The 12041-nt window shown below is 40.2% G+C and overlaps 1 protein-coding gene across 1 annotated transcript in view; it reads right to left on the bottom strand.

Annotated features, from left to right (window-relative positions):
- The window catches only part of LOC102137239 (uncharacterized), a 47135-nt gene that overhangs the window by 26664 nt on the left and 8430 nt on the right, over positions 1 to 12041 (bottom strand). Inside the window, exons 2-3 of the mRNA XM_045378973.3 lie at positions 5942 to 6068; positions 808 to 903 (exon numbers count right to left, since the gene is read on the bottom strand). Coding sequence (XP_045234908.2) covers positions 808 to 903; positions 5942 to 6068 — 223 coding nt within the window. The remainder of the gene's footprint in view (positions 1 to 807; positions 904 to 5941; positions 6069 to 12041) is intronic.

The following is a 12041-nucleotide window of genomic DNA, read 5'->3' as shown; positions in this document are numbered from 1 at the left end:
GCCGAGGCGGGCGGATCACAAGGTCAGGAGATCGAGACCACGGTGAAACCCCGTCTCTACTAAAAATACAAAAAAAATTAGCCGGGCGCGGTTGTGGGCACCTGTAGTCCCAGCTACTCGGGAGGCTGAGGCAGGAGAATGGCGTGAACCCGGGAGGCGGAGCTTGCAGTGAGCCGAGATCGCGCCACTGCACTCCAGCCTGGGCGACAGAGCGAGACTCCGTCTCAAAAAAAAAAAAAAAAAAAAGTAAAGAAACCACAAGAAACTGTGAATAGCCAAAGCAATCTTGAAGAAAAAGAAAAAAGCAGGACATCATACTTTAAAATTTCAAACTATATTTCAAGACTATAGTAATAAAAACAGAATGAAATGTGCAGAAAAATGAACCAAAAAAACTCAATGATACAGAAACCACTAGTCTCACACATTTCAGAAATGATGGAAAAAGAGAATGTAAAAGATAGTTTAACATGGAGTATCTTAAAATTATGCAGATATCTGTGTGTCCACAAAAACAAACAAACAAAAAGTCAGAATGTTCACTCTCTTGTATGCCATGAACAGTACTTTAGCTGTCACTGTAAACTTGAAGGAAGATTACGGAAGTGAAAGAAGAAATCTTAGAAATTTTAAAAGCATAAGACAGAAGATGCCCGTGTGTGAGAGAAAATTAAAAAATAAAAATAAAAATAAGGCTTTCCAGAAACTACTTCTTTCGGAGCACAGCTTCCAGAATCACTTTAAGGACTGGCTTCCTCCTTGACTTTGGACCTCTCATCCATGTTGTCTGTATTCACTCTCACCTACCTGGGGGTTCTTCCACCATCTCATGTCTCTTCATATTCCAGGGCTCTTTTCCTTGCTCCAGAAAAATGATGAGGTCTGGCTTAAAGGCAGCAATACCTGTTTTATTAAAAATGAACAACATGCGTCTTGCTCATATTCTCCAATTACCGACTTAGTAATGTGCTCAGTAAAGAGGATGTAATAGAATATTCTAATACATTTATCCCAAAATACTAAATTATAACATGTTGGGAAAAAGGCTTATGGAGTGCCTGCATAAACTGGCCATAAAAATATGGGACAATAAGTTGTGGAAAGTTACAGGAGGTCTCTGAGGAGGAAAGCCTCCTTATTACCATCACGTTCCCATGACCAGAGCTTGACCTGCTCCCTTATTTATAAACACTGTGCTCAAGGAGAAAGATACTCCTTTGAAGCATTGGAATGTGGCCAGATATGCTGGCTCCCAGTTAGGCCCACTCCCCACAGCTGCTCTCTGATAAGTTAAAGAATAAATCAGTAGTTAAGTTTATGCTGGCCGGGCGCGGTGGCTCAAGCCTGTAATCCCAGCACTTTGGGAGGCCGAGGCGGGCGGATCACGAGGTCAGGAGATCGAGACCATCCTGGCTAACACAATGAAACCCCGTCTCCACTAAAAATACAAAAAAATTAGCCGGGCGTGGTGGCGGCGCCTGTAGTCCCAGCTACTCGGGAGGCTGAGGCAGGAGAATGGCGGGAACCCGGGAGGCGGAGCTTGCAGTGAGCCGAGATCGCGCCACTGCACTCCAGCCTGGGTGACAGAGCGAGACTCCGCCTCAAAAAAAAAAAAAAAAAAAAAAAAAAAAGTTTATGCTGCTTCAGCACAAAGAAAATGTACCCAAACTACCACTACTCTAGGTGTATGACACACCACCTCCCTTTCACCGTTTCACCCCTTCTCATTCCTTCATCCCCACCACACTTTATGTACCCTACAGGTGGTGTTAAGGCTGGTCCCCAACAATAACAGAAATTTCTAAATATTTAGAAAGCACTCTAATTTTGCAGGTTCTTAATTTTATCACCTGGTACTACTGAATTAAAACTTGGGGGTTGCCAGCAAACTTTTGAAATTACCATTAATCTAAAGTGAAGGACACAGATCAGCTCAAAAATGTGGTAAGTTCAGGTCAAGATGAAACATCTTGAAATTTTTTTTCTATATGGAAAAATCCCTATGATTTTCTTGAAAACAAAAATCTGAAAGCATAAATTACCAAAAAGAAATTATACAAAAAAGAAATGATGTTGGGAGCTGAAAGCCTGAGGGTCGTGACCCACTCAGCATTCCACTGGAGGCTATATGATCAAACAGCAAACTGTTTATCATGAATGCAAAATGTGGGCAAACTCGCTTCTGCTCCTGCCACCAGAAGGTACACTGAGGGCAGTCACTCCCTGGTGCCATGTTTCTTGAGGTTATCTACTGTAACATCTGGAGACTACTGTTCAGTCGTGCAGTCCTGCACTGAGTCGTGCAGTCCTGCACTGAGTCAAGCAGCTGACCACAACCTCCCGCTTCTCCCTATCTCCTTGATTCAATAAATACAAAGGGCTATAGAGGCTCAGGGCCCTTATTACTAGAAGCAAAGAGTCCCCTGACTCCTTCTTCCAAATATACTCTTTTTTCTTTGTCTTTATTCCCACATTCATCCCCCTTTGTTCAGTCCAATAAGGTCTGCAGCAAAGCGGCATCCGAACACAGGGACTTTGAGGACATGAATGAAGAAGGTCTGCTGGAGCAGAAGTGAAATTGACCAGATGAACGGGGACCCTGAGACAAAATTGCCAGAAGTGGATATAAGGTCAGTGCTCTAAAGAAATACTGGGAATGGGAACTTTCTGAATCAAGGTAACATGAGCAGAATTTGTCTATTGAAGAAACACATTATGTGCAGTTGCTTAAAGTTCTGTTGAAACAGTCTGGAGCTCAAGTTAATTCACAGACATTAACTAAGCTTCTGAAGGAGGTTATTACGTATAACTTATGGTTTCTGCAGGCAGGCACTCTCAATGTGGAAAATTGGGACAGAGTAGGAGACGGATTGAAATGGGTTCATCAAAAAGGCCTTAAAGTAGACCCTTCTGTTCTTTTCTGCTTGGGGTTTGGTTTGCACAGTCCTACTGCTGCTGTCTCCTTATTCTGTCAGACAACAAGAGTCAGGTTCTGAGTCTCAAGAATTAAAAAGATAATTTGTTCCTCCGACAATGCCTACTGAAAATAATGAGCAAAAGAAAGGGGAGAATTGGCCACTTGCTAAGCAGGAGAAAGGAGAGGAGAATTGGCCTTTGCCACCCCCTGCAATAACAGAAGTAGAAACCCCCATACAAAATAATTTTGCATGCTGCTGCTGTGGCTGGGGAGCCTTTATGACCTTGTGCTTTTCCTATTACTGTGAGGCCTGATCCGAACAATCCACAACATCTTTTACATGAGCACACTCCTGTACAGTTTAAATTACTAAAAGAATTAAAAGTTAGTGTGGTTAATACTAGAGTGCAAACCCCATTCACTACAGGGCTGTTAGAATCAGTGTTCAGAGCCATGCACCTCCCACCCTTTCATATAAAACATTTGGCTTGCACTTGCTTATCCACCAGGGCACACCTGACATGGAGTTTAAATTGGCAAGAAATGTGTGCAGATCAGGCAAGGTAGAACCACGCCACTGGTCAAGGAAACATTACAGAGGAAATGACGACAGGCAGTGGCCCATTTTCAGATCTGGTGCAAAAATTAACATTCCCAGAGGCTGCTTACCACGGGTCTGCCTTAGCCGCCAAGCATGCTTGCAGAACAATACCTGAAGAGGGAGTTCCAGTGCAGTCTTTCTACATATCATGCAGGGATCATGAGAGCCTTATGCACAATTTATCGCATGGTTGCTAGAGGCAGTGTGGCATCAGATCCCTCATGTCCCTGCTCCAGAAATACTTACTATAATTCTAACCTATGAAAACACAAATGCAGATTGCAAGTGAGCAGTGGCTCCTGTGAGATTCACAAAAAGCTTGGGGAATTACCTTAAAGCTTGTCAGAATGTAGAAATTGAATTTCATTGTTCCACAATGTTAGCACAAGTAATGGCTAGTTTAGTAGTGGCCAGATCTAAAAGGAGCCAAGGGTCAAACCCTAAAGTGGAAAAATGTTATAATTGTGGAAAAACTGGACATTTCAAAAAGGGATGTCACCAGATCTCAGGACAGAAAGGACCTTACAATGCAGTGCCCCCCACCCAGAGCAGAAAAAACACCAGGACTCTGTCCTCACTGTAACAAAGGGAATCACTGGGCTGCAACAGTGGAAATCATTGGGCTAATCAGTGCCACTCAAAATTTCATCATAATGACAACCCCCTGTCAGGAAACAAGAAGGGGCCCTGGACCCAGGCCCCTCAAACAATGAAGGCATTCCCATTTCAGAACACAACCCCATTTAAAGGGTTGGTCCCAGGAGAAACATTGATTTCCTCTCCCCAGGAACACCAGGAAGTACTGGATTAGATCTCCCAGTCAGAGAAAGAATTACATTAGTTGCAGGAGACAAACCTACCAAAGTACCCACTGTCACTTTGGGGACCTTTACAAGCAGGACACATGGGACTAATTTTAGGCAATAGCTGCCTTAACTTGCAAGGCATCACTGTAGTCCCAGGAGTAGTTGACTCTGATTATGAAGGAGAAATTCAAGTAGTTTTAACGTCACAAGATCTTTGGGTTTTTGAACCAGGGGAATATATAGTGTAATTATTGCTTATGTCCTGTAAATTACACCCTTCTCCACAAAAGGAGAAATGAGGAAATAAAGGGTTTGGGAGCACAACTACATGAGAAATCCATCCATCACAACCCATAGTCTCTAATAGACCCAGCTGTGTAGTGCAAATTAAAGGAAAGAAATTTTATGGGCTTATTGAAACAGGAGCTGATGTGTCAGTAATATCCGGTAAAAATTAGCCCCAATTTTGGCCCATTTTGGGTCGCATCCCTGGGCTATGGATTCCTGTTAATCTGTCCGAGTCTTGGGCTGCCACCCCTTCTTTGCACTTCATGAAACTTCTTCTAACTCAACTTACTCATCGTGTCCATAGAGCCTTAGGCATGATAATTTTTGCTATTGTTTCCTTGGTCACACTAATAACTTCTGTTGTGATGTCCTCTGTAGCTTTGCATAGTTCTATTCAACAGTTCTATGTTGAGGAGAACAAGTACAAAGCTTCAATTGCAACAGCAATTGTGTTGTCATTTAAATCACACTCATATTTGTGTAACCAACTTAGAACATAACCAAAGTGAGTATCCATGGGGCCTTGTGAGAGCCCATTTGCAGGGAGCTTTCACATCCAACATCACCTTTGATACTGATGAATTACAAAACAAAATTCTTGATTTAAATAGGCAAACTCAAGAGTTTCAGCCTTCTTTAGAAGACTGGATCGAATTCCAGCAAGGCCTGGAGAGCCTCAATCCTTGGACCTATCTAAGGCACCACATTAAAATCTCATATGTGGTTCTTGGAGTAATGCTGTTCTCTGTTTTCTCTTCATAGTCTGTAAAATCGGATGGACCAGAATATGAGAGCTGCCCAACCTGGCCTTACATTCATTCGGTTAATGCTAAACAGAAAGGGGGAAACGTTGGGAGCTGAAAGCCTGAGGGTCATGACCAACTCAGCATTCCACTGGAGGCTATATGATCAAAGAGTAAACTGTTTATAATGAATGCAGAATGTGGGCAAACTCGCATCTGCCCCTGCCACCAGAAGGTACACTGAGGGCAGTCACCCCCTGGTGCCATGCTCCTTGTGGTTATCTACTGGAACATCTGGAGAGTACTGTTACAAGAATACAGTCATGTAGGCCTGCATTAAGTCAAGCAACTGACCACAACCTCCTCCTCCTCCCTATCTCCTTTACTTAGTAAATACAAAAGGGCTATAGAAGCTCAGGTCCCTTGTTCACTAGAAGCAAGGAGCCCCCGACCACTTCTTCCAAATATACTCTTTTGTCTTTGTCTTTATTCTCACGTTCATCATCCTTTGTTCAGTCCAATAAGGTCTGCAGCAAAATGAAACCTGTAGCATATACTAGGAATTGCGTATTAAAGTTATTCTCACCCAGGAAGACCAGGTTTCTGTAGTTCTCTAACATCACATTTCTATATAAATTCTGCTGTGCAGTGTCCAGGCATTGCCACTCCTCCAGAGACAATTCTATGGCCACATCCCTAAATGTCAGTGATCCCTGGAAAACACAAACAAACACACATATTTACCAATTGGTCATGGGCAGAATTTTTAATTTCACTCAAGGTAAAATGGAGAAAGTAAAGAGAGCTGGTTCTGACTTATAAGCAGAATGGAAATTATTCAATAAAATAGTTTTCAACACAGAAATATTCTCTAATGTTTTCTCTAACTCTGACAAAAGAAAGTGGTATAAGATCCATAACATCAGTGTATATGTAATATTTTTCTAGATAATAAAGTATAAATTGAGGGCACAAACACTAGCACGTACAATTTTGAGTGCTGTATTTACACCATACAGAATTAATTGTGTGCTGGGCGTGGTGACTCATGCCTGTAATCCCAGCACTTTGGGAGGCAGAGGTGGGCAGATCACCTGAGGTTGGGAGTTCAAGACCAGTCTGACCAACATGGAGAAACTCCGTCTCTACTAAAAACACAAAATTAGCCAGGCGTAGGGGTGCATGCCTGCAATGCTAGCTACTTGGGAGGCTGAGGCAGGAGAATCACTTGAACCCGGGAGGCGGAGGTTGCAGTGAGCCAAGATCACACCATTGTACTCCAGCTTGGGCAACATAAGTGAAACTCCATCTCAAAAAAAAAAAAAAAAAAAAAAAAGGAATTAATTGAATTTTTCAGATGGAAAAGACATAGTTTTGTATATGATTCAGATAGAACAGACATGTTGAGTTAGCAGATGTCACTCCAATTTTAATGTGTACAATAAGCTAGAGATCCTGTTACTGCAGATTTTTTATTTTTCAGAAGTTCTAGGATAAAGTCTGAGTTGCTGAATTTCTAATAAGCTCATCAGAATGCCAATGTTTTTGGCCCAAAAAGACTATTTGGTCAAACATCCAGTAATTGAATAAGCCTGTGTTTTTCTCAGTTTTTCTGGTTTGTAAACAAAGATGAGAGCCTTCATTTTCCAAAAACAGATAAATGCAAAGGAAACCTAAGAAAGAAGGACAGCTGCCAGATTAAATGTGTTGGTTTGTTCATATCAGCTGCATAAAGATACTTAATGATGAAGAGAAAAATAATTAATTCTATAGTGAAAAAATGTGTCAGAGAGCTTATCAACTAAGTGATTTATTAACATCAACTACACTAGAACAAACTTTTATAATGTCCTGATGCACCCAGAAGGACACAGCATTGCTGCTGAGATACCGCCCCCTGAAAGGTAAATTATAGTGTGAATTTCACCATAAGGAAACATTAGTTTTATGGAAAGTTCAAGATAGAGATATCTCCCATGTGCTGTAATGCTTAATAGTGATTTTAAGTAGTCTTTCTTTAGCACTGTAGAGAGCAGGTATCTCCTAACAATTCTTTTAGAATTTTCTGGGTAACAAATACCATACTGCTTCAATGAGTGTTTTCTTAATCCTGTACTGCATAGACATAATAAAGAACACAGATGAAACCTCAACATTACATGTTCTCTGTCTTCACTAAAAACACCAGGTTTTCCCCAACAGGAATTTGGAGTATCTACACCTTCCACGTTCAACAGCCACAAAAGGACATTTTTAATATTGCAGATTATAAATTCACAGTGAGATTTCTGCATGGCATATAAGAAGCGGTGATATAGAAAAGGCTCTGGTATATAGAAAAAATGTATATTTTTCAGAGACTTTGATTATTGTAAGAATTTTTTAAAGTAGTTAAGACAAACTTATAAGGGAGGAAAAACACAAGTACAGAAATACAGGTTTGCAAGTACCAAACGCATGTTTCCTGAAGGAAGCAGAGTGGACACAGATCTTGATCTGAGACATGTTTAGCTGAAAAAGAAAAGGCCATTTTTATATATTTCTCCTCTTTCTCTACGGTCCTTTCTCAGATAAAGTTTTCTGGACAAATTACACCTGCATCTTGAGAATATCCCTTTAAAAGTGTCAGCACCACAGGTCTACCTGCTCTCACCACATCCATAGGCAGAAGGACCAAGACAGAAAAACTCCATCTGTTGTGTCCTTTATCTCCTCCACAGAGATAAAAATGCACTTTTCTTTATTTTGTCCTCAGGAGCCATCCCCTGACACAGGCACCAGCAATTTCTGCTACAGCAATGGAAATATGGGCCATGCTGTACTGTCCCTACCAAATCCAAACAGAATAGGTTCTTGGACCACCCTTTAATGCAAAGATGGAACTTAACTGTCATGAATGTATTTTGAATTCCTCATACTTGATTCTGGCCTCACCTTAGAGTCACATGAGCCACTCAATTACAACAACATGGTGGCTTGCACCAGAACAATAAACAGAATCCATGGACAGGGCACAAGTAAAAAGAGTTCTGCAAAATGACCAGGTGATACTAATTGGAAGCCTGGGCTGATAATCCCTTAATTAAGCATTTCCTCTCAAGCTCTAATGAGCTTATAAAATCACTTGGTAATTTTGGCCCTACTCTATGAAATGTAATTCTGAGGTATGGAAAGGGTCCATAAATGGGTCTTTTAAACAAGTGCCCTGTCAATCATGATGTTGCTCCTCCTGGGCTTATTATTAGCATTAGTTAGAGAAATGAGGCACAACACAGAGTCCCTTACATGTAGCACTCTTGTCACAACACATATATTCTAGTACAAATGAAGACAATCATTCTTCAATCTAAAGTATTATATTCTTTGCTGACTCTTTAAAGTTTACAGAGAAAAAAAAAAGCAGTAATTTCTGAGTAAGTCTGCGTTTGGAGAACATGTGCACATGTACTAATGCAGTGTTTATTAAGCAGGTACTATGGGCTCAATAGGATGTTACAGAGCACTGTGATACCACATTATGTGGTTTAATCCTAATAACACCCTGTGAGTGATACTACGTGTTCAATATTTCCAAGGCTTTAAAGGACCCAGCATTTTTATTTCTATTTCTGTTGATCTGTCATTTATTTTTTTCAAAAAATGCATAGAATAAAAGCTAAATATAGACAGATGAAAGGATACAGCTGGAAAGAGTTTAATAAAATTTAGATAAATTTTTATTGTGTTTATGTTTACTTTCTTGTGACTTATGAATCAACTACTAGATCTGCAGGAACAGAAAACAAGCTGCTAAATAATGTCTCTGCAAGCACTGGTTTTAATAAAAAATTTGAAAAGATCCTATAATATATACTTTATATTTCCCATTTATCTGCTTTTAAGTTTCAGAAAATGTTGAGCACCAGCTCTAAAAAGGCAACAGGATTCATGACCCAAAACTCTGATCTCTTCTAATCAGTTCTTTGAGGCAAGACTCCAGGGTAGAGCCAGACATAAATAAGGACTCCAAAAACGGTGAATATGAACAGGGCTGGGGCACAGTAGAGGGCCGATGTACAATTCTGTTCTCTATGCCACTGGGGGGTATTGTCAGTTCTTTTTTTATAAAGCTTACTTAAGTAAACTTAAATCTGAGTTTTTGGCCGGGCGCGGTGGCTCAAGCCTGTAATCCCAGCACTTTGGGAGGCCGAGACGGGTGGATCACGAGGTCAGGAGATCGAGACCATCCTGGCTGACACGGTGAAACCCCGTCTCTACTAAAAAATACAAAAAAAACTTAGCCGGGCGCGGTGGCGGGCGCCTGTAGTCCCAGCTACTCGGGAGGCTGAGGCAGGAGAATGGAGTAAACCCGGGAGGCGGAGCTTGCAGTGAGCTGAGATCCGGCCACTGCACTCCAGCCCGGGCGACAGAGCGAGACTCCGTCTCAAAAAAAAAAAAAAAAAATCTGAGTTTTTATAATTTTAACCTTTTTTAGCCACTGCCCTGTAAAATTTATATTATATGCTAATAGGCAATTCAAAAAAAAATCCCTTAAGGTTTTCTAGAATAATTTTTTTAGAAGAAAAATAAGTATTCTTAGCAGGGTAAAAGAAACACAAATAATAATAAAGACTCTTCTGGTTGTAAGTTCAGGTGTAGCCACCAGAAACCACAATATGGGTCGGGCGCGGTGGCTCAAGCCTGTAATCCCAGCACTTTGGGAGGCCGAGATGGGCAGATCATGAGGTCAGGAGATCGAAACCATCCTGGCTAACACGGTGAAACCCTGTCTCTACTAAAAAATACAAAAAACTAGCTGGGTGAGGTGGCGGGCGCCTGTAGTTCCAGCTACTCAGGAGCCTGAGGCAGGAGAATGGCCTAAACCCGGGAGGCGGAGCTTGCAGTGGGCTGAGATCCGGCCACTGCACCCCAGCCTGGGTGACAGAGAGAGACTCTGTCCCCCCCCCCCAAAAAAAGAGAAATCACAATATAAAGAAAGTGGCTCAAATAAAACCCAAGTTTTTTGCACACATCTATTTATTGTACCCACCATCTGATGTATAATTCAACCACTTTTCCAGTTGCTAGTCTAGACTAAAACTGCCAGGATGGTAGGAACAATGACTGCTTCATCGATTTTTCTCTTTTTTCTTTCTTTCTTTCCTTTTTTTTTTTTTTTTTGAGACTGAGTCTCACTTTTTTGCCCAGGCTGGAGTGCAATGGTGTGATCTCGACTCACTGCAGCCTCCTCCTCCCAGGTTCAAGAGATTCTCCTGTCTCAGCCTTAAGTAGCCCGGACTACAGGCATGAGCATTTCCTAACCATTGAATGTGAGATCTATATTGGAATGTATCTGACAACTTCCACCAGCACTTTTTTTATAAAAAATTGAAATCTGACTGTGTTAATATAGTAGAATATATTAGAGCTTGCAACATAGCTGACTGGAGAGCTATTACGGTTTCTAGGTAGCCATATCACCTGTCTTTATTTGTCCTCTAATAGCAGCACACTAATTTGGTAAAATACATGACACTAAAATTATGCTTACCTATAATTATTCCCACTGGATACATTAATAAGCATGTCGGACTAATATCTACTATAACGATTTAATGGGAAATTTTTTTGGGTATCAGATATAAATATATAAGTATGAATAATTTTATGTACTAGTCATAATGTGTGGAAGATTTTTAAAAATTATCTGAACTATAATTCGGTTGAAACACTATATTTCAAAAATATGAATAATAATATTAAAATAACTAAGGAATTCAATAAAAGTAAATATTGTGGCCTTAATTTCATACTGCTGTAGAAATACTGTTTATATGAATGCAGGTTGTCTACAAACACTACACATAACTACACTAACTGTACTGAAGTAACCCAAGTACAACAGACTCCACTGTTCAGTTTATACACTGAACTCTTCTGGCTTTTGCAGTGTAAGTATGTCAGCCTGCAAATAATCACCTTGGATAACCAGGTTTCTGCCAAAGAACTTACTCAGTATCTTTTGGTCTTTGTTATTCTGTATTGGTAAATTTAATCTGATCTTTGTGCTCAATTTTATTATGCTCTTGAATGAACTTTACTCTGAACAAGTCTGTGTCTACCTTAAAGACTAAAGATAAAAAAAATAATAATCTTTTGCCAAGAAAAAAAGCAATGAATCTCAAGTCGCAGATAAAGACAATTCTGAGTCAAAAAGAATGGCAAAAGGATTGTTTCTTTGCTAATATGATTTACATATATTTCAAAAAGCAGAAGAAATATATACATATAATCTAAACCTTTTATAAAAATCAGGTAGGTATCCTCCCTTATTTTCACATATGAGAATAAAACCTCTTATTTATAATTTATATTTTCTCTTAAAACAGCAGGTCTCTGGACAAGTTCTTGAACTCTTGGACATCTGAATTTTGCACACTGTGTGCACTTGAAAGGATGTTTATGGGGGGAAAAGCAGAAGAGAGAAAGGTGTTATAAAAAAATCCATGGGTTCACATGAATAAAGCAAGTTCTTAGAGACTTTTGAAGAAACTTAGAATCTGACACAGTAATAATCAGAGATGACATCTCACAGGCACTAATGGACAGATCATTGAAGAAAAAAATTAACAATATTAGGACCTGAACTCAACACTTTACCAAATAAATAGTCCTAATAGACATCTACAGAACTATTCATCTAAAAA

This window comes from Macaca fascicularis, chromosome 19 (assembly GCF_037993035.2).
Source record: "Macaca fascicularis isolate 582-1 chromosome 19, T2T-MFA8v1.1".
Taxonomy (NCBI): domain Eukaryota; kingdom Metazoa; phylum Chordata; class Mammalia; order Primates; family Cercopithecidae; genus Macaca; species Macaca fascicularis.
Note: the sequence above shows the minus strand (reverse complement) of the source record. Positions and strands in the feature narration are given on the sequence as shown.